The sequence below is a fragment of the Ambystoma mexicanum genome, chromosome 9 (genome assembly GCF_040938575.1).
Source record: "Ambystoma mexicanum isolate Mex_15411 chromosome 9, UKY_AmexF1_1, whole genome shotgun sequence".
Taxonomy (NCBI): domain Eukaryota; kingdom Metazoa; phylum Chordata; class Amphibia; order Caudata; family Ambystomatidae; genus Ambystoma; species Ambystoma mexicanum.
In genome coordinates this window covers 247,879,739-247,903,209 of record NC_090931.1, presented here as the reverse complement: position 1 = coordinate 247,903,209, position 23,471 = coordinate 247,879,739, and the positions used below count along the sequence as shown (strand labels likewise).

Here is a 23,471-nt window from a genome sequence, read left to right as displayed (position 1 = left end):
CACGAACCCGCGCCACGGGGGATGTGTACAAAAGTCTGATGAATCCTATCATGTTGGGGCCAACACCCATTGTCTCGAGGACCAGCCACATATATTTCCAAGAGACCATGTCAAAGGCCTTCTGGGCGTCTAGCGTAACCGCTACAGCATGGGCGTCCTGGTCTATGCGGGACATGACATTAAACAGTCTCCTGATATTGTGGGAGGTGGACCTGCCCGGAACGAAGCCCGCCTGGTCCTCATGAACGAGGTGCGTCATTATTGGCAAGAAACGGTTGGCAATAATTTTAGCGAAGATCTTTGTGTCCAGGTTCATGAGGGAGAGGGGTCTGTATGACCCACATTCGTCTTCCGGCTTACCCGGTTTGAGCAACACCGTGATTACCGCTTCCCGCATGGAGGGGGGAAGGATGGAGGTTTGTAGCGCCTCGTTCCATACCTCGAACAGACGAGGGGCCAGGACAGCAATGTGTTCCTGATAAAAGTCGGCGGTGAGGCCGTCAGGGCCAGGCGCCTTGCCTTTGGGCAAGTTGGAGATGGACGACACTATCTCGTCTAATGTAATCGGGGAGTCTAACTGGTCCCTAGTCAGTTGGGAAATCTCCGTAGTGGGGATTTGCCCGAGGAGTTCACGCATATGCTGCTCGGTGTGTTCTGTGGGCTGGGAATAGAGGGAGCTATAAAACTCAGTGAATGTCTCCAGTATTTTCGAGTCCGCCCATTGTGCGTCCCCATTACGATCTTTGATGGAGGAGATCTGTGTACGGCCCAATTCCCCTCTAACCAGGGTTGCAAGCGTTTTCCCAGGTCTATCGCCCTCCCCATATCTCCTGGCGGCCTGTGGGCGACTGAAATAACGGACTTCGGAGGTGGCCAGTGTATTATATACTTGAAGTTCGTCAGATATCTGGGCAAGAATGGAGGGGTCAGAGCCGGTAGTGGCGCGTTGCTCAAGTTGTTTCAATTTGGCCTCAGATTGCCCCAGGGCAGTTCTAATGGCCTTCAGCACCCCGGCCTCCCGGGAAATGGACATGCCCCTTATATATACCTTGAAGGCCTCCCACCTAACCGCTGCGGTCGTGTCCTGGAGAGAGTTAAGTTCAAAGAATGACTCGATATCCGCTAGTATTTCGGCCTTAAACACGATGTCCTTTAGGGCCTCAGACTTAAAACGCCAAGTGCTGACCGTAGGAGCGGGAGTGCCCAATTTCAGGGACAGTGTAATAGGGGCGTGGTCCGAGATCGTACGGGCAAGGATGCCCGCGCCCTCCACCCCGCCCATTACCCCACCGGAAACAAGAAACAGATCTATCCTGGACGAGCTGTCGTGCACAGACGAGTAATAGGTGTATTCCCGTTTCTGCGGGTGGAGAGTCCTCCAGGCATCGCAAATGTTGAGGGATGTCATGTGGCCCCGTAGCCTGCGCGCAGCGCGAGAGACTGCCCTAGGAGTCGTGGATGTTCTGTCCAAGACAGTGTCCAATATAAGGTTTAGGTCTCCTCCCCATATAATGTGCACTCCCACATAACCTAGAAGTATGGTGGCTATTGCGTCAAAGAATTCCGGTGAGTCAACATTGGGGCAGTAGGTGTTGATAAGCAGGTATTCCCTATTGACCAACGTGCAGTGTAATATAACGTAGCGACCCTCGGGGTCGATGTAACTTTTATGTAGTCCAAACTTAATTGATTTATGGATAAGCGTGAGGACCCCCCTGGACTGCGTGGAGTAGGAAGTGAAAAATCTGGCGGGACCCCAGGATGGGGCGAGTGCCCTTGGTATCAGACCATTGGAGTGTGTCTCCTGAAGTAGCAGGATCCTAGAGTTATGCCTGTTGGCATACGCCATGATCTTGCGCGCTTTAGTATGGTTGCTCAATCCTCTAACATTCCAGGACATTATGACAGTAGACATTTCAATTGTAGCCATATTCAACCGCAATATTCATCCTCAGTGAACATCCCAACCCAAGTGGCAGTGTGGGCCCCCGTAGTCAAAACAGCATGCGCGCTTGTGCCCCTTCAGCATGCGCCCAGTGGAACCTCGTGTGCCTTTTGAAAAAACAACCCCCTTCCCACCCCCCACCCGCACCGCTAACCGTGAATCAGCAGTGTACCCATCACCCACCCTAAGCCGCCCAAAAATAGGCCGACCCCAACCTGGCCTAAACCACCCAAGGGCCCAACAGGGGCCAATCCATACCAACAGAACAGAGAAAAACAGTGCAATCGCAGTGGGGTGCGCCGTTGCCACGCACTAGCACGCCTAGAGCCAGCGGCTCTGTTACCAAACAAACAATATCAGCAGGCTCCCAACGCAAGTCCCCGCCCGCAAGCGGAAATGCGGGGACCGCGCGCAAGCCCCTGCGGCTCCGCAGCCCTCAGACCAGTGTCAACAAACGAATAGCATCTACCCCATGTGTCCAATGAGTGGGAAACTGGAGCGGTCTTAATGAAGTGGGGGTCTCGCAATGGTGCCGTTTAGGGAGGAACACATGACAGTTGGACAGCAAAACATTGCAATGTTGGCCTTATGCAAAGTGGCAACCCTGACCCGAGGAGGAGCAGGGCTCGGGCATCACAACCCGGGCAATAACGGAAGCATGGACCATCACAATGAGGTATCGTAATTACAAAGACAGCAAATGTAGCGAATAAACCCTCTCCCCAACACTCCCTCAATTCTCATCAGCAAGGTCCTGGAGCGGTATCTCCATTTCAATAAACTTCGCCGCCTCTTCAGGGATGGTAAAGAAAAAAAGTTTGCCCCTGTGGGTGATTTTGAGTCTGGCAGGAAATAAAATGGCATATGGGACTTTGCGCTCCCGGAGCATCTTCTTGACGCCAAGGAACTGTCGCCTTTCGTGCTGCACCGCAACTGAGAAGTCTGGGAAAATTCGAATAGTGTTAGACTCCAAGCGCAGCTCGCCCTTCTCGCGCGCCAGGCGGAGAATGTGGTCTCTGTCCCGGTAATTGAGGATCCTGGCTATGATGGGCCTGGGGATATCACCAGGCTTGGGTCGCGGGGACAAGGCCCGGTGAGCTCGCTCAACAGTGAAATAAGGGGAGAGGTCCGGGTCGCCAAGCAAGTCCTTAAGCAGGCGCTCGACCGCCTCCTCCATTCGACCCTTCAGGGCGGCCTCAGGGACCCCAATGATGCGTAGGTTGTTCCTACGGGAGCGGGATTCCAAGTCATCACATTTGGCCCTTACATTCTTCATGTCGCGCGACAAGGCAGCCACTGTGTCCTGTAGCGTGTGTATAACGTCCTCGTTGGTCGAAATCCGATTCTCGGCCTCTGTAATCCTGGAGCCAGCCTGATCGACACGTGTTTTGAGCGAAGCCACATTAGCATTGATGTCGTCAAGCTTCTCATGAAAGGAGGCGAAGTTTTTTGCCATCGATTCCATCATGGCCGTAAGATCAGGGGATGGAGCCGCGGGGGTCTGCTCGGCATCGGGTTCCTCCGGCGTAGTCGATGTGTGGCCCCCCTCGGATCGAGGGACCGCCTTAGTAAATTTGTCCATGGCACCCCCTCTAGCGCCGCTCTTGGAGCGATTCGACATGGTCGATGGTAGAGAATGAGAGGGAGATGCCGAGCGAAGGGTAGCCAAATCCAGTGGCACGTGCTGCTACGGGCACGCAGGAAGCGGCCTAGTAGGCCTAGGTCGGTGAAGTCCCCGAGCCGAGAGGGAAGAATACCATATGCGTGGGAGTTGAAAATATTAAGCCAATGCAGGGCTCAGCAGAGGGACCGGCTGCCCCCCCAGCACAGACCCAGCGGCGGACCCCACCAAGGCGGGCCGCGCGCAGTCCACATGAAGTTGGAGCGCTGAGGAGGCGAGGTGCGCAGAGGAGATGCCCCAGAGCCAGAGGGAACGGTGCGGGGAGGCTCGCTGCCAGTGGCGGGCCCGGTTAATGTGGCGAGGATCAAGCCGGACCGGAGAGGTGGGAGTCCATTAGGTGTGGAGCAGGTCACCCGCCCCGGAGGAGGTAAGGTGTAGCGTAGACTCAGGAGCGGGGAGAGGCCCCCATGCAGACCCAACAGGAAGGGCCGCGATCCATACGTCCAGGTCACAGCAGGCCACCCCGACGGGACGACGCAAATCACAGCCACCCCCGGCTCTCACCTCGTAGTATGCCGATCAGGTCCAGGCGGGGCCGCTGCAGCGCGTCGGATCTCCAGCAACCCCCCGGGGGCGGAGGGAGAGGTCCGCAGCCGGGCGGGCGGCGATCACCGGCAGGCCCGCACAGCCCACACACACAGCCGCGGCAATGTTCCTCCTCCTGGAGGGGCGGGCAGGCGGAGATGGCTGGAACCCCGGCCCAGCGGCGTGGAGGAGTCGTGGAGGAGTCGCGCCCAATCCGCAGGCTCGGGAGGCGTACGATGGGACAGGGCCGCTGCGGGCACCCTGAGTCCGCCGCCGGGCGGGCAATGGTCACCCGCGGGCCCGCTCAGCCCACGCCCTCAGCCACGGCCCGGCGGCCGGCGCAGTAATGTTCCTCCTCCCGGAGGGGCGGGCAAGCGGGGACAGCCGGAGCCCCGGCGCAGCGGCGTGGAGGAGCCGCGCCAGAGATGCAGGCACGATCCGGCTGCAATGGGGGCGGCGGCAAGCGCCAACTCGGGCCGTACGCGGGCGGATTACGGGCACCCGTAGACCGATTTCCTTCAGGAGTTGGTGTGGGAAGAGCCCCCACCAGCAGCCGTCGTTTGTGCGAGGCGGGGTACCAGGATCAGGCAGGGAACCGCAGATGTAGCCGGATAGAAGGCGGCTAGGCGTGGAGCTCGAGCATCAAGCGGCCATCTTGCAGGCTGCTCAACAGCGCCCCCGACACATGGTGTTTTCAACTTCTGTCATAGCTAATTCCAACTCATTTGCTATTAGTGGCTGTCCTAGTGGTTCTTGGCTTCCTGTTACGGAAGGTTGACTACTGTCGGAAGTGTCCTTATCTAGTTGGGCCTGAAGTTCTTCCTCGTGTTGCTGTTCATTGTGCAACATTGTTTTGTACTGCGTAAAGTTCACATCGGTGATAGCGCTTTCATTTGCTTTGAAAGCATCTTTATAGCAGTCATAGTAATCTAGTATTTCTTCCTCTTTTCTCCATGGTTTAAAAAGTTGTAGCAGAGACATGTAATATATTTCTTTCTGTTGAGGAGTTTTTAATGACAATTTGACATGATTAATTAAGCTTCGTATGGTAAGTTTCACTAAGCTGACTTCACAATCTGTCACTCTATATTTACCTTTGCTTTCATCAGGTTTTATATTATTTTTGTATGCAAAATGTTGACATATGTGGTATAGACACATGCTTTCCAAAGTGCTACTCCTGTTCGGATAGTATGTGTCCAGTAAATTATTTTTTTTAAAATGTCTTGGCTGTTAGGATCATTTATAGCAATTGTTTCTATGTCCTCATATGATTTTAGAACTCTTTTTTATCTAGATTTAGCAGGACCAAGACATAGCCATACTATGTTGTCTGATTTTGCATACAAAGCAGTACCAGTTAAACGATCTGCCGCTTCATAGGCGCCACATTCTCTATGAGGGAGCATATTTATGCCTAGGCTGTTCAATTTTTGAGATAGTGTTTTGTCTGATGATGGGTCATACCAGAGGTCTTGAAGCTCTGTTGTTTCTGCTTTTGTTAAGTAGGCTGTAATATATTGTGCACCTGCAGTGGAATTGTCTGCAATGTATTGCACATCTATGTTTGCATTCCATAAGAGGGTTGTATTGTAATTGTATTGTGTTGTAAGATTGTATTGTAATCATTGATATATTTTGATTCGTCTGTTCTTTTTATGTAATATGTGTTCTTAGGTGATTTACCTTTAACACTATGTTGAACTGAAGACATGACGTTGTTCACTTCACCTGTTTCTGTAACTGGTCTAGGGAAATCAAAGCAGCATTTGGTGTAGTGTTTCCCTTTGCTTTTGTATTCGCGACAGCAATATTTGCCACATTCGTGTCTTTGAAATTGTAAACTCTGTCCATGCTGGTCACTATGTGTCCGTTGTGAAGGGATTTCACAAGTGACATATTTTTGGATGAACTGCAAAACAGTGGCATCACTGTTGTGACCAAATTTAGGTGCACCTTTGATCCATAAAAGCATGTGAATATGTGGTGCTCCTCTCGCTTGGTATTCTTTTCTCCAAAAGAAGTGTTGCACTTCTCAGAGGGGAGGAACAGTTTTATTACAAATAAAGTGTAGCATAGCGATGAAACGATGATGGTATTATCTTGACACATTAACTGGATCTAGAGAGCAAAGTTCTCCATTTGTTAATATATCCATGTTGGTTTTGTTGTTGTTTGATATGCGTAGGAACTCTTCCCATGCATATTCTGCACAACTTAGTGTAACAAACCAAGTCGGTGTTCCAAGGTTTCTGATCATACACTGTACGTCTCCGTGCCGTCGGAACCACTAGTCTTTTGTACCACTCGTGTTTGCAAATAAATTTGTTATACTTGATTGTAAATCCTCATCTTTTTCTTGTGCTTTTGTATTAATTGCCTAGCTGACATATTTTGAAAGTGGGTTCCAGATTTCAAAATGTGTGCAACTCCGTAACATAGGGTTGCTAGTTCACTTTCAAAGAGTAGGTGGAATATGTATTCCACATTTTGTCTAAATCTGGGATCTTGCGAATACATTCGTAATGAGCGGTATTCTGATGCCGTAATCTGAGTGGGTCTATCATCATATCTTCCGCCTTTGCCAGTAGGAAATAGCAGTGGAAAGCTTGTGCTTCTATACTTTTTTTCCAAATGCTCATTGGTGAACCTTTGGTTTGTCGCATTTGGTAAGTTTCTAGTGCATCATCTATGCTTTCATTGGAATGCAATGGATGAACTGTGTAATGGTCCAAAAGAGTGGATACTGCAGCAGGATCCAGAAGTTCAAATTGGCCAGTTTCTGATGACTCTTGAATTATTTCAGTTGTTTCCCTTAAGCTTTCTTCAATATTTATTTCTTTGTAGTATTCGTTATTGTCTTTCAGATATTGCAAAGCTTCTCTAACTTTATGTAAGTCCACCAGTTCTTGCCAAAGTGTTTTGTCTTTTGTTGGTAGACCATTTACCAAGACAATTAAAGAATGCTGTATTGGACGTTGCACTCCTAAAGTGTGTACATTTTCTGTTAGATCTAATGGCAAGTAAACTACTTTGCCACGAATGCCTTTCACCAATTAAGAGGGAGATAATTTTGCTGTTTTTGGTTGAAGGCGTATAATTGCTTGAAATGGGTGAACTGTTTGAATTATGATGCTCTCATATAAATTGAGTTGTTGCAGGGGTTTTGGTAGTGGGAACAATTCCAAAGTATTTGTGATAGCACATGAAGGGGTTTGGTTGTTGTCCAGTTTTGTAGTGCAGTAACTGCAACATATTAGGGGTTCACTTATTTGATATTTGTTTTCTGCTGCAAGGTAGAGAGCTAATTCAAACCATTTGGAATCTTTATTGTCTTCTATATGTATGATATGTCTATATTTTTTGTAGTCTATTCTAAAACTTGCATTTTGTAAGTTGCTTTCACTTCCAAAGTATTTTCTCTGGATACGGTCGATTTCTTGTTGTAGGTATTTGGGTGTACCATGCAGAAGAGTGTTATTTAAATTGGCTAATTCTAAAGCTGGACTTTTAGCATAGTACATTTTATACACTAGATTTCTTACATTTGAATGATGTATTGATATCCTTTTGATATCATGGAAGGTGCTTTTGCAAATAGGTCCTGAAATGCAGGCTAATGAATGTCCTTCTAGTCCTGTGTATTTGCGCACTGGACAGATATCCATGTGTTGCAGCACTTTCATTTTAATTTTGTCTTTACCTTTCACATACTGATTGAGGAACTGACGTAAAGATTTGAAAGATTTGTTAGGAATGTCACACATTGACCTGTATGGCCATTTGTATACTGGACGGTCTGGTTCAGTCGAATCGAGAGGTAATTCTGAGTTTTCAGGGGATACTTTTGTAAGCAGTGTCTCTTGTTCCATGATGGAATTATTTATTTTTTCATACCCTCGTCCACTGCTATGGATGGCGGTTGTGTTTGTTTGATTATGTTTGTATGCTTCTTCATTAAAATATGGTTCTGTGGTTGTTGTGTGACTCCATTCACCTCCACAAATATTTAAGAAGTTATTTTTGTTCACATTCCATTTATTGATGAGTTTCTTTTGTAGTTTAGTACTTAGTTTTGTTAGTGGTTTCATCCTATTTAACACTAATATAAACAACTTCCTTTTGAGAAGGATTGCACTGTCTACGAGAGCTTTTAGGATACATGTTCTATGGTAGGTTTTAAGGGTTGAGGATGATTTCGGTCCTCTTCTTATTAGATTCTGAAGGACTCTGTGGTGAAACAATTTTGCTAAAATACTTTTTTTACTATGGGTTCTTGTTACTATATCAGGATTAATAGGAGCATCGTTAGCAGTACTGGTAGCCAATTTTTTTTGTGAAGCGTTTTGTGTTTCGTGCCACATTTTGATAGAGTAGGTACAATTTCGGTAGTTGAAGCTTCCTTTGTTTTGCTAAACCACTTTATTAGGTGTTTTGTTCCAACGTTCTCTACAAACTCTGCTACAGATGGATGCTTACTTTGGACACTTTTATTTTCATTTGCTCTATTTCTGCGTTCCTTTCTATGGACTTGCTTTTTGGTAGGCATTCTTTGGGGTCTGTTGAAAAAAGAAGGCATGGTTTGGTCTGTTGTACAATGTATGTGTGCTGTATGGATGAGTGCATGAGTTTGATGGGGAAGCTATTTGTGGTGGTGTGTGTGAATGTTCATTGGCTTGTTATGATTTGGGGAGCCTAATTTTCTGTTTGTATACTACTACTCTGTGCTTCAGATGAGAGTACAAAGTGAGCTAGTGGTGAGGAGAAGCATTAATAGTAAACGTAATGGTATAAAATTGAAACAGCTATTTCTTTTCTAGTACTATCATTCTAAGGCTTCTGTATGTTATTTGAGTTCCAAAAACAAAGGGATTTGTGAGCCCCTCTGCCTGTTATTCTTTGTTCAATAAATGGGGATTTGTGGGTAGAATGGTTCAGAAATCAATGTTAGTATTCTCCTTTGACATCTCAACAGAGTGTATGTGCGTATTTCACTACACTATGTACTGCCTTTGTATGTTATTTGCAGTATGTTAGTTGAACGTGATTCGCAAATGAGTACAATTTTTTGTTTATGAAAATGCCTTGTTTTGTTTCAGCTGTGTTGTCCATAGCAGAGAGGTTTGTAAGTGATAGGTCATTGTAGTAGATGGGAAAAAATTCACTACTTTCATATTATAAGTACGAATCCGAAAAATTGGGAGACCCTCAGAGGGAGATGTCACCACAGCAATCGGGAGCGTTTATTTTTCTCATACGATCGTATTGGAAGTAGCATTAATGTAGGCGGTACACAGTAAAAAATGGTGACATTTACTAATGGAATATCGAGTTTCGCGCTAAATAGGGAGTGTTGTTACGTATGTATAGGTTATGCGGGAGACAGTAAGAAGTAGTGCGGTTTGTTAATGAAAAATCGGAAGTCTTGCACTTAAAGGGGGAGCGTTGGTATGTATTGGCTTTGCAAATTTAGTGGCATTAATTTGTTTACATTAAATCATAAGGGTTGCACATGTTCTCTGATAAAAATATACATACCTGTACTTTATACTCATGCATGTGTCGGAAGACAGTGCGTATACTGAAGATGGCAGAGGTGGAGAGAGTCAGGGTTTTGGTCCTTGGAGGTATTTTTGTGCATGGTTTACAGCACTATTCCGAAAGTAGGCATGTGGCACACAATTTTGATGTGAGAGGAGTGGAGGTGGTGTGGCGCGCTGAGAGTGATCGCAATGTTGCAGCAATTATCCAAGTTTGCAGAGACATGCGTAGGATGACCACTCCCTATGTGGTACTTTTGCACTACGGTGCTTGCCATTTGGGCTACGTGAGTTCACATACTTTTTTGGAAGATTTGGAACAGTTGGTGCAAGCAGTCATTAACATCTTTCCAACTGCGAAAGTAATTTTTTCTGGGTTACACCCTAGAGGAAAATGGGACAACAATTCTGTTTCTGTCCTGATCAAACTATTGGGAGGTGTAACATCAATCGCGGCAAGCGTGCTTTCATGTTACGAGCTGGTATGTTTTTCTGCAGCCACGACAACATTGTTCCCAGAAATGTGGCTTATTTTGAAGCAGATGCTGTTGCGTTATCTTCTTTGGGAAATGCCATGTTCTTTTGGAATGTAAGGCTTGCTTTGGGGAAGGTTCTGTAATGATTGTAGGAGTAAAATAAGAAGAAAGAATATTTAAAAACATACAAAATAACAGGTGTCTGTAAGGCATCTGCCCAAAAAACAAAAAAACTGCTCTTTTCAGAGCCCACCTTAAAGGGGAATAATATTTAAATGTACAGTCGTCACGCTCTGATCCGCTACGTGTCCGTGGACATGGCGGTAGTCTGCAGACAGTGCGTATTACCAACGGGGATTATGGGGTGGAGACACATGCAAATGTGAATGTGCGAAGGTAGGGATTGGTCTGTAAAGTTCAGTGGGTGTGTTCTGAATGTAGAAATTTACTGCGAACGTCTTCTCCCTGGCAGGACACCAGACAGTCATGGCTCTGTGTGCTCGAAAACAGATTATCTGGATTTTGGGAGACTCATGGATACATTGGTTGATGGTGCATGCAGAAAGTTGCGGTCTATCTGCAGATCTTGGATTTCCTCATGTGGAAGTGCACTGGCATGGCGTGCGTGGAATGAGGTGGCTGGACTTGGTACCTCTCTGTGCTACTTCACAGACAGAGCTTCATCCTGATATAATTATCATTCATTGCAGAGGAAACAGCTTAGGCCATGTCTCTGGAATTTCTTTGCAATTTGCAATGAAGGAAGGACTTGCAAAGGTCATGGACATGTTTCCAAATTGCCAAATACTTTTTTCCCGTATTGCACAACGACAAAGATGGCTGCGTTCTTCTGCATTTGGTACACAAATGGAGAAAGCGAGGCGCAATGTTAATAAGGCTGTTTGTGCCTTTCTAAGAGATGTTGGCATGTCCTCATTCCACAATGAAAACATTTTGTTTAGCAGCACTTTCATTTTTCGCAGAGATGGAGTCCATCTCACATATGCTGGCAATCAGATTTTTCTTTGAAATGTACAAAATGCATTGCAACCTTTTTTGGATTCATAGTCACCTATTTGGCAATCTGTTTTTTCCAATCCATAGTTTTCGAAACACACAAAACACCACCGAAAGGCTCTTTTCAGAGCCACCACTTACTCCCAGCGAAAAGTGCTTTGGTTTTGCTCCGCTTGCACCCTCCATTTTTGTGCGCCCTGTGACCGTCCGTGGACTTTTTGAGAAATGCGTGGGGCCTACAACCGTCACTTGATAGTTCTACTGTTACACTGAGAAAGGGGGCTCTGAAAAGAGCCTTTTTTGTAATTTTTGCTGTTTTCCAGATTATTGCTTTTCAGCACACGACACACTAGGAGAGGAGGGCAAAGGAGGGTAAGGAAGGGACACCAACCAGGGGGATAAGAAAGGGCAGGTGGAGAGAGAAAGATGTAGGGTGGCCTTTACTTAGGAAGGGCGCAGTTCTTCTGGTGCTCCGTGACCGTAGCCTCAAAAGCACTTCGAAAACTCTCCCCCTGCAGAGTACTGCTTTGCAGTACATACACAATATTGTGACCCTCGCAAGCTTAGGGTCAACAGCATCGTTAATGGGTTGTGAGGCAGTTGGAGGGATGCGCTCCCCCACAGGAGTGTCTCTTGTGGTGAGAGGATCGGACACGGAGGATGCTGTGGAGGAACTCAATCTACTATGTTCTTCACATGGTACCACCTTGCGAATGTCCGCACTGTGGAACGAAGTTAGGTGTAGCTTCATCGTTGTCGTACCAAAGCTGTACGCACCAGGTCTCCCGCGACTCAGCACCAACTGGCACTGGTTACACCTGACCAGGTTTGCACGTGCTTTTGGTACGTTCCCAAAAACAGAAAACAACCGCCACACCCACGACTCCCGGCGAGTGCTTGTAGTGCAGAGTTCCTCCACCTCATTCTCTTCTTCCTCTTTTTCCTCGCTCTCTACATCCTCACCCGTATTTCCCTCTGCAGGCCCTTGGAGAGGTGGTGGCGGTGGAGGGTTTGGGGGTGGTGCTGAGGCTAATGAAGCAACAGTAGCCATGGATGCCATAAGGATTAGTCGGCTAACGTTCGCTACAGCTGTAAAGGCAAAGTTCTTTTGAAATGTTGAAATTAGTCCACACGCTCAGCCTGGGTGCGGTCACATGATGAGGTCCTTAACACATCCGTAAAGGAAATGTGTGCCCGCTGGACAGCAAATGCAGAGTAACAGACGTGCGCATGCGCGTGGGTGTTCTACGGATAGTGTTCGGGTCCTGAAAGTAATTAAAAGTGCGACACAAGTAACATGGCAGTTACGGACAGGCGCGCTGTTCGCAGTACTTATGGGTGTACTGCACATGTGCCTACATGATCTGCTGACTGTAAGGCCAGATACAGAGTCCTTAGGACACCTCCATTTTGTTAGCCTACGGACATGCCGGCCACCGCGCCTGTTCTACGGACAGTTCCATCTTGGCTGCGGACGGTACAGACAGGTATAGTGTCCTTAGGACACTCCCATTTTGTTCATTTACAGACATCCCGGACACCTGGTGTGTTCTAAGAACAATTTTTATCTTGTTTGTGAGCAGTACGGAGAGGTATAATCTGCTTAGGACGCCCATTCTGTTCATTTACGCACAACTTGGTGCGTTCTAAGATCCGTTCCATCTTGGATGCCATTGGTAGGGGTAGGTGTTTTGCCATTAGAACATCCATATCCTATCGTTTACGGCCAGCTCAAACAGGCACGCTGTCCGTGAACATTTTAACTCTTTATAAAAAAATGTTTTTGCCTCACACCCTTCCACTACAACTAACATAAGAACATTTCCACATTTGTGATGCCATCTTTCATGTCCTGGGTGGTTGTCATGATGCCTACCCCCGGGCATCCGGATCAAGCCCATCAGCCCCGGGAGCAGGTATCCAGACATTTACAAAAACCTCAGCAGCCCCAGCTAGGGGCGGTCTGGGTTCAGTCCTGGCGCCGTAGGCACCAGGCTCATAGACATTACTTACCTCATGCAGACCATGCTGCAAATAAATCCAAGCCAACGTGAGGCCTGGATGGGACTATTTTACTACAGGGACTATTTTTTTACTCGGGTGTGGTCCTGGGGAACTTCTTTCCTGGGACTACTTTTGAGGCTATTTAAACCACGCCTGAACAGCAGCACATGCTTTGTGTTATTCTGCATCCAGCAGCGTGACTCTCACCGTGCCTGCAGCCAGCATCCAGTCTTCTGTCACGCCTGCGTGCCTGCAGCCAGCATCCAGTCTTCTGCCAGGCCCACCTCGAATCTGGAGCTCCTAGAATAAAGAGGAAGAAAAGGACATGGTTAGAAAACACTTAGTTCAAATTCCTCACCTGATTCCGGATCCATTTCATCTCCCGACCTGGAAAGTACATCAGACCTGCACGCGTCGCTTCGACAGCTCCAGCACGGCGCCATACTCGCCAGTTCTCACAGCATCTTTCGATCCGGCACTGTCTCCATCATTTCTTCGCCGTACTCCAGCACCTAGGGGCACAAGAATAACAAGGTGAGCCAAGGGAATAAACAAATACCTCTTACAACCATAGACTTACCTGATTTACCACCAGCGGTCTTATTCTCCATATCTTCATATGCCGCATCTGTGAAGAGGGAGAAAAACAACACGTTAACGCATGCATTAGTTACCGGACAGCGTTGGGTAACACAGACTCTTACCTGAAAGCCAGCAGCAGCTACGAGACCTTCTTCTCACATACTCAGTTGCAACTTAAAGAAGGAAGGGGAAAAGAGTGAACATCGGGCACATTGAACTCTTTGAACTTGATACTTACCAATCCCGCCTGGGACTTCAGAGTCAGTGCTTACCGGAACTCTCCCAACGCCTTCAAACCAGTGAAGTAACTGGTATCTACGCGCCCCTGCAAGACGCGCAGGATGGAGAGCTCATCTTTTACAAACATAAGGTGAGGTTACTAAGGGGATATCGGAGGTGATTAGTGGGGGAGAGCGAGAACAGTTGGGAGGCCATCACTAAAACCCACAGGTGGCTAATCCCTGTCTCCACTTGCAGGAAAATACTTCTTCGGGTCCAGCAGACAAGACTAGGCGGGCCAGTCCAGACAGTCCTCTCTGCACTACGCATCACGTTGACTGAGACCGCAGCTGTCCGGGTCCGATCGACACCCCTGTGGGGTCCAGGTGAGCGTAACAGTGGTAGTGTTAGCAGTGCACAGTGGTGCGGGCAGTTATGGTTGCTTAGCCTACCATCAATTTCAGGGGTTTTTCGGTTTTACTTTGAACAATAATGTCACGTTTATAACGTTTTTTTTAGTGAATTTCACAGGTTTTCAGTAGTGCAACTTAACCATAACGTCCCCTTAACAAAGTTTTTTTTTAGTGAATATCTGTTTTTTTGATGGGCATCAGATTCAGATTTCAGTTTTTTTGTTTTATTATTTATAATGCACAGCATACCCAAAGGTAACATGGTGCAGCGGTTACAAGTATAGGCAAAGCTTAGTTACAACAGCAAGGTATAAAATCTACATACAAGTATTAATTACAAAAGGGTATATGCAGATGGTACCTATTTGCAGGCGGAAGGTACAAGAGTGGTATATACAAGTGAACACACATCTTACATCAGCAATATATACAAGGTTTAAGGTGTTTGTAGAGTACAAGTATACAGGCAGTGGGTAGGCAATTATAGTTGCCACAAGGGTGTCAGGTTGAGAGAAGCGGGAGGATGCACTCCATACAGGCAAATCTAAGCAGGAGTTATCATTAATGATCATTAATTTCAGCCACATAATGATGTTGGATCTGAAGTTTTGGTAAGGTTGGTCAGTTCCCAGTGTGGGAGGTAGGGAATTCCACAATTTGGCTGCTTTCATAGGGAAGCTGTTGCCTCCGATTGTGGAGCGTTTGAAGCTAGGAATGGAGAGGCGATCTCTATTAGCTGCTCTGGGTGGTCTCAGGGAGATCTGTTTATGGAATCTTTCAGCCAGGTGGATGGGGGCCGCATTGTTGAGAGATTTGTGGGTGAGCAACAAAGTTTTTAGAAGGATTTTGTCATTAGTTGGGAGCCAATTATTCTGTCGGCTGCTCTCAGAGATGTGATCTCTTCTAGAAATGCCTAATGCCGCTCTGAGGGCATTGTTTTGTAATGTTTGGATTTTTCTGATAGTAGCTTTAGTTGATCCTAGATAAAGGGCATTGCAATAGTCCAGGCGAGACAGGATGAGGGCTCTGGCCAGGATGGTGCAGCTAGTGTCAGAGAGAAACGGCTTGCCTGTGCGGATGAGTTTGCACGTGTAGGCCTTGGAGGACGCTAAGGAATTGACCTGTTTGGCAAATGACAGGTTTGAGTCAAGGTAAAAGCCTATTGTTTTACCTGGTGTTCTACTTTGATGCTATTGCCATCAATTATGAATGAGGAATAGTCAGATGATCCTAATTATTTTAGGTTAGAGGAGGTGCCCAAGATGAAGAGTTCGGTTTTATCATCATTCAGGCATAGTCCATGCGTGGCCATCCATGCCTGGATGATGTACACTCTATTCACCAAGGCCAAATCCTTTTCATAATCCCCTGAAAGCGGAAGGAGGATCTGGGTATCATCTGCATAGTTGGTGTAGGCGATACCGAGATTATCCAGACCATCGAAAAAGGGCTTAGTAGAAATGTTGTACAGGCTGGGCGAGAGGCAAGATCCCTGAGGCACACCACAGATGGGTATAGGATCGGCAGCTGCTATGGGCGAGAAGACCCTAATAGTTCTACCATTTAAGAAGGATCTAATCCAGTTGACAGCGTTGTCAGAGAAGTGTGCTGCTGTGTTAAGGTGGTTGTATAGAATAGTGTGATCGACAAGATCAAATGCAGCCGAGAGATCTAGGAGGGGGAGTAGGGCTGATTTGCCATTATCTCTAAGCTCATCAACTTGGGTCTTAAGATCGATGAGGGCTGTCTCCGTTCCGTGTTGGGGACGGAAGCCTGATTTTCTGGCTCCTAGTAAGTGGTGTAATTCCAGGTGCTTTTGGATTTGTACATAAGCTACCCTATCCAGAATTTTTAGGAGGAAGGGCACTGTCGTAATTGGCCTATAATTGGTAGGTGTAGATGGGTCAAGAGTGTTTTTTTTTTTAGGAGTGGGAGTACCCAGGATTGTTTGAGGTTAGTAGGGATGATACCAGTAGAGAAGGACGCGTTGATGAGCTTTGTTATGAAAGGTGATAGGTCTCGGGCTGCATACTTAATGGCCTGCGTGGGGCAGAGATCACCCTGACAATTAGAGGGTTTAAGGGACAGAATAATTCTTTATCGTCAGGAATAGAAACTTTGGTGAAGTTGAATCGGGTGGATTCATCCACATTGGTAATCCCAGTTATTTTATATGGGGGAGGGTCATTTAGGTAGGCTCTTTTACTGGAAATTTTGTTTTGTAAGGTGGATATTTTATTTGCTAGAGCGTGTTGGCTCTCTGAGCACCATTTTTTATCTTTAGTGCATGTATCAGGTAATGCTATAGGGGTCTCTATTTCTTTGAGAATGGTGAATAGTTCTTTCATATTGGACTTGGCTTGGGATATGCGCGTGTCGAAGGATATTCGTTTGGCTAGATATATTTATTTTTTGTAAAGGGAGGACAGTTTAGTGAGTTTAAGTTTGTTGGCTAGTGATGGTAGTTTTTTCCAGGCGGCCTTGCAGTTTCTTTTTTGTTGCCTTAGGTTTTTTAGGAAGGGTGTAAACCATTTTACAAGTGAGTTTTAGGCTTGCTTGGTCTTAGTTTGAGGGGTGCGATCAGGTCCAAGGAGCTGGTCATAATTTTGTTGTATTCCTCGGCCAGGCTCTCAGGATCGGTATTGTCTGGGAGCAGGTTGAGGGTGGGAAGTAGGGCCGGGATAAGCCTATCCACAGTAATACTCTTTTTGTTTCTGGTTAGTGTGGGTGGAGCCCTAAGGACGGGTGGGGGTGGGGGTCTGTTAGTAGAGAGCATGAATGACACAAGGTGGTGGTCAGTCCAAGCTAGTGGTGAGATGGAGAGGATATTGGCTTGATAGTTATGGTCTGCCACCCAGTCGAGTATTCTACCTTTGTTGTGGGTAGATGTTTTATTTCTTTGGGTGAAACCAAGTTCTGCGAGGAGGTTAGCTTTAGTTAGGGCAAGCTGGTCTGACAGGTCATTAAAACCCATATTAAGGTCTCCAAGTACAAGTATTTGTGTAGAGCTTTTGAGATTAATAGACAGGATGGTGTTAATATCATCCTCAAATGTTCCGGGAGGGCCCGGGTGGGGCGGTAAATCAAGTGGATATTAAGGGTTTGGGCATTGGTAAGTGGTACATTTAACTGATAAAAGTTCACATGAGCGGATGTCGATAGGTGTGGCTAATCTCATAGAGAGGCTATATTTATAAATGATAGCGATGCCTCCTCCTCTGGATTTTAATCTGTCTTGCCTCAGTATAGAATAGCCGTCAGGGACTGCTAACATGAGCATAGGACCTGCAGCGGGGTGTAGCCATGTCTCAGTGATGGCCTAGGAAATCTAAATCTTCTCTTTGGACCAGGTTGGCAATTTCCGTAGCATGTGCTACTAAGGATCTGGAGTTTATTAGAGCTCCCTTAATCTGAGGGCTCATAACGATTGTAGTTATCAGTTGGGGGCAGGCGAAGGTTTGGGTTTGCCGCACTTGGCTGTGCTATTTATTGACCTAGGGCCAAAGTTGCGACCTAGGTTCATGCTTGTATTCGTTCGGCTAGGCAGAGTTAACAGAGTCTTTATTCCTATTGTGGTAGAGATAGAGCTGATAGGAGGCTCGTATATTTTGGCTAACCTAGCTCTAAGGTGTAGGTTCCTAGACGTGGTTGGGCAGGGATTGCTTGGTAAGGGATTTCTAAAGTCTTTCATATCTATGAATAATCTAGTAGTAGTATTATTCGGATTAGTGGAGGGCGTCAGGGTGGGTGGATGGAATAACATAATGTGGAGCATAATGCTTTGTATAAGGGCTATGATGTAGACAGTCAGTTAGAATAGGGCCACAATGTGAGAGCTGAAGCCAACAATCAGTCTTAAATCAATAATCAATATATGGTGCTAGTCACGTTCTGTAAAGCAGGTTGAGGCTTTGGCAGGCAAACAATCAATAGGTGACACTAGCCACGTTCTGTAAAGCAGGTTAGGGCATTGGCAGGCAAACAATCAATACATGACACTAGCCACGTTCTGTATAGCAAATTGGGGCATTGGCAGGCAAACAATCAGTAAATGACACTAGCCACGTTCTGTAAAACAAGTTGGGGCATTGGCAGGCAAACAATCAGTAAATAGCACTAGCCACGTTCTGTAAAGCAAATTGGGGCATTGGCACAATCAATAGGAGGCAGTAGACACGTTCTGTAAAGCAAATTGGGGCATTGGCAGGCAAACAATCAGTAAATGGCACTAGTCACGTTCCGTAAAGCAAGTTAAAGGCATTAGCAAGGTCCATTTGCAGATCCGAAAGGGAGTTCGTGGTACGCCGTGGTCCGGAAGAAGTTGTATCGCAGCAGTTGAGGGAGAAGCAGTAGTAGTTACTTTGTTGGATGTTTCCTATGAGGTTAGGAGGGACTTGGATCCTGCACAGAAGATGCTGGGTCTGAAAGGGAAGGCAATGGGACAACATGGACCAAAGGGGATGGTAGAGAGCATGAGGGCCTGAAAGAGTAAGGCCCAAAGAGGAGCACTTAGGGTTAGGATGGATGACATATTGACTGTATTGGGGTTTAGGAACATTTGGGCTAAATAGATGGGCCAATTGTGTCAATTCTAATAAAGGGGTTAGCAGTGCTTTGAGGTCTGAAGACTAAGTCAAGGTCGTTCAAGGCTTTGGTAGGATGGTTTGGGGGCACTAATAGAGACAAAAGGGCACCTTGAGCCAGAAAGATGATAAGTGGCATCGGGGTCTGAGGAAATGTGATCTATCTGGGTCTTTTTGGAAGGCTCGGGTAACAGGGCCATAATTGGTGGTAGAATCTGGACCTAAAACTGGGAGGCATTGGTTCTGGAAAATTAAGATGAGGGAAATTGCGACCAGCAAGGGATGAAAAAAGTATGGCAGGGTAATTCATGCCTGAAAGGATGCAGAAACATTGGGACCTAAGGTGAAGATCACATTCTGAGCTCTCCCCTGGCACTTGAGTTGAGCAAAGACTCTGAGCCCTGGGTGCATTGATGTAGGCAGTCACTTGGTCCTAGTACATTTAGGCAGCAAAAGGGAAGTCTTCTTGCTGCACCCTGTTGGACATTGGCAGCTCTAGAACAAGGACCTCACTCGGAACCAGCACACTTGCAAATCACTGTGGTAAGGCCTTTGATGCGCCACACATGGCCAATACCAGGCAAAGACTCACTCTGCTTTGGTGCAAATGGCCCTTGCCGCAGCACATTTGGCCCTTTCCATGATCTTCACTCTTCACCACAGCACCTGCTCAAATAAAAATTCCTTTTTGCAGGCAAAAGATAAATTCAACCAACCCCATCAATGACATCAGGGGTAGGGAGTTGTGTGTGCAACCCATGCTTTTGTCCTTTCCATAAAGTTGGGGTTTTTAAAAATGATGCCCCTACACTTTTCATATAACCTTGACTCAACAAGCTGGTCAGCTGACAAACATTTTATCCAGCCAGAAAATGTTGTTCTCTTTTTCTATTTCCATTCCCCTGTCTGTTGCTACTGTTCTTTGCTCTCACACCCTGTTAACTCAGTGAGTCATGGGAATGCAGTTTTAAATGTTTTGCTGATCATGTTTCTACCACTTCTGATGCAAAGCTTCTCCATTTACCATCTTTTATGAGAACCACCACCATTACTTGTGAACATACCTAGTCATATATTAGCTTGTTGCTTCTTACTACACATTGGGCCATTGGGTGGAATACAAACACCTTATTAGTCTTATGTATATGCCTGAGGGATTTAACTGGGTTGATAACATCTGCAGTCTGCCTCCGTTTCCAAGACAATGCTGAATTAAACCCTTACATTCTCCGGTCCCGCTGAAGACCTTGTTCAACCTAGACACTGGGCCTCATTAGGAGAATGGCGGTAAGGCAACAACGGCGCCGGTATCGCTACCAGTGCTACGTACAGCCATAATAGGACTTCTGCTCGCGGGTGCCATAGCAGCCATCTGGTCTAACCAGGTGGCTGTACCGGCACCCGCGAGCAGAACATAATGATAGCAACGGTACCGTTATGAACGGTACTGCTGCTACTATCCTCCCCATTCCCATTGAGCCCTATGGGGGCTCAAATGGGAATGGGGACGTACCGGCACCCGCGCAAGGGGAATTACCAGGTCTGCCGAGGTCGGAATGGCCCGGTGATTCCCCTTTGGCGGGTGCCGGATCCGAGTTTGGGGGTAGCCATGCCGGTAAAACCGGCAAGGCTACCTCCAACCTCTTAATGAGGCCCAGTGTCCATAAACAGTCACATCCATCGTTTGTATGTTTTAATACGATTTATAACATTGAAACCCTCTCCACCTGATGGGATTTGCAAACTCAAAGTTTGGCACCAAGAAATTGCTTTGCAGGAGTGTAGCTATTTCTAATACCTTATTTATTATTTGTCTCCACACAGAAGCACTTATTGAGTACTGTGTTCATGCAGAACCAGTGACGTACGTTAGCATCATTCTTACCCACATCCTTTATTGTACATTCACATCCTCTGCCACTTCCCTCACTGTAGTATATGTTCTCACCCATATCTAACACTTCATGTACACACTCGGTCACATAGGACACTGCACACTTGCTACTACCACACTCTCTGTACTTTCATATCTTGCAACCAGTCTTACACTGGAGTGTAATGTTATTTTTGTACAGAAACTCTCTTGGACATATATGCACATTATGTCTACTGTTTTCATGCATATGCAAAACCAATAATAGACTCTTATTTTTCTCTGTAGGTAATGGAAGCATAGGCAAGCAAAGGAAAGTGGTCCTGTCTCTAAAACGTACTGGAAGAAGTACCCCACCATGCCAACCCACAATAGGAAAAGCCAAATCAAAGGGGCAAAAGTGCAACTCCAAAGGAACAGACGTCAGAACCCAAGTTTGGTCTGTAAGCAATCGGAAGCTGAGAGGAGAGAAACCAAATCCATATGAAAGTGGGTTCAGCAATTCAACACATTTCAGTGTACATCAAGGCGGCCCCAAACTCACAAGACCAGAGAAATATGATAAACGAGAGAGCAAACCAATTAATCCACTGTTTCTTAAAGATCTTCTGAGCACACAGCATAATATGAGAATGTTCTCATGTACTCAGTGTGATAAAAGCTACAGCATGAAGGGGGAACTTATTAGACATATGATTACACATTCAGGGGTGAGACCATATCCATGTACTGAATGTGGGAAGAGCTTCTTTCAGATGCCTCACCTTATCAGACACCAGACAACACATAGTGGTGAAAAGCCATTTACATGTACTTTCTGTCACAAAAGGTTTAATCGGAAAGATTATCTGAATGCACATAGAAGAATACACACTGGAGAAAGACCATATAAATGTACAGAATGTGAGAAAAGCTATACTTGGAAAGGGGAGCTTAATCAACATCTTAAAAAACATTTGCACTGAACGGAGTTACAGAAGCTTTAAAGAACGCAGAAGATAAATACCCAAGGACAGAACTCCCATACGCACTAGTTTTAACTATATCCCCAGCACCACTTTACCATGCCTCTTTCCTCCAAATTTCAGCATTTTCAAAAGAAGGTAGAATATCTCTCTAACATGCAGTGTCTCAGGGACAAATTGTTTAGGCATTTTCACATGAATGGTGTTTTTTTCTATATGTTGGCCAGACCTTCCTTCAACAACCTGCTGAATCACACGCTTATGCTGCAAGAGGAGTCACTGCTTCTCTCCATGTAGTGCATGTGTCTTGCTGCAATTCAGTGCTTTAGGATTATTCTGTCCAAAAAAAACTAAAGGGTAAATCGGATTTGTGTATGTGGTCATCCAAGAAATATGCAGTATCAAGAGACCTCAGTGAGTATGTAAATTATAAATAATCAAAATGTACTGGGGTCCCAAACCAAAACTATGTTCAGTGAGTTAACCTTAGAGGACATCATTAGGTTTAATGGCATTTTCTTATTTATATGTACCTTGTACATATGCATAATTGATGTTCATGCGTACCTCAATGAAAAATTGTATTGCACAATTGTATTTTGTTCACTAAGCTGTAGGATTGTGTGTGGTTAGAGAAGTGCATTGTGTTCTATACAGTGAATTGCCTTTAGTATTAGCCATTCCTCCTCAAAATACATGATTATAAATATTGACTGTTGACTCACACTCACTGAGGTTTCCTAAAGGGGATTTATGCTTCAGCATCCAGAATTGCCCCAACCCTCTTTTGCATCTCGACCACACAGATAATTCCAAGTAGCACAAACGTCTTTAAGAAAACAAGCTGCAGAGAAGACCAATGTGCAATTGTGATTGTAATACAGCCTAGTGAATTGTTATGAAACTTGGTGTGTGGTTTACCTCGGCAGATCAGATGTATCTTTTTAATACTGATAGGCTTGAATGTTTAGGACCCCGCATTTCAGGTATTACTGTGAATATAGTATGTCCACTCTGTTTGTATAAAACTCTCATTGATTCATTTGGTTCCACTGAGACTTCATTTCTCTGTCTATCACTCTTGTCTCTTACAAGGTTTGAAATTGAGAATGCTCTTGTAATTATCCTGGTGTGTGCTAGAACTCCGCACTTGGAAAAGAAGCGCATCTTACAGTTTAAAAATGATGCACTACACGAGTGATCCGCTTGTTTGTATTTATTTCATGTAACACCAACAATGTCATGTTTAATTGATTTATGTTAATAAGTTACTTTTTCAGTGGGTCCTTGCTATGGCCCTGTTTTGGATCCCTTTAATAGAACAGCCATAGGGGACATTTGAGCAGAGGTGTACCTGCCACTAACCAATCGCATCGATCTACATGGGACAGAGATTCTACTTTCCTCCACCACCATACATCCACATTAGTTGGAGGCAGATGTGTTGTCATTCCGAGGTGTGATGCCAGTTTCCCCTACTACTGTTTAGGAAAGTCATTGGGCCTCATTACACGGACGGCGGTAAGGGTTAACGGTCACCGTTAATGGCAACGGTGACCGTTAACCCTTACCGCCGTACTACGAGGTCCCTTTGCGGGTTGGAGGATTTAACGCCTGCTTCTTGCAGGCGTTAAAATCCAACCCGCTA

At 45.9% G+C, this 23,471-nt stretch overlaps 1 protein-coding gene across 1 annotated transcript in view; it reads left to right on the top strand.

Annotated features, from left to right (window-relative positions):
• LOC138487921 (zinc finger protein 528-like) overlaps positions 1–22,865 on the top strand; it is a 154,621-nt gene extending 131,756 nt beyond the window's left edge. Inside the window, exon 6 of the mRNA XM_069614547.1 lies at positions 21,147–22,865. Coding sequence (XP_069470648.1) covers positions 21,147–21,823 — 677 coding nt within the window. The 3' untranslated portion in view covers positions 21,824–22,865. The remainder of the gene's footprint in view (positions 1–21,146) is intronic.
• Positions 22,866–23,471: the final 606 nt, after the last annotated feature.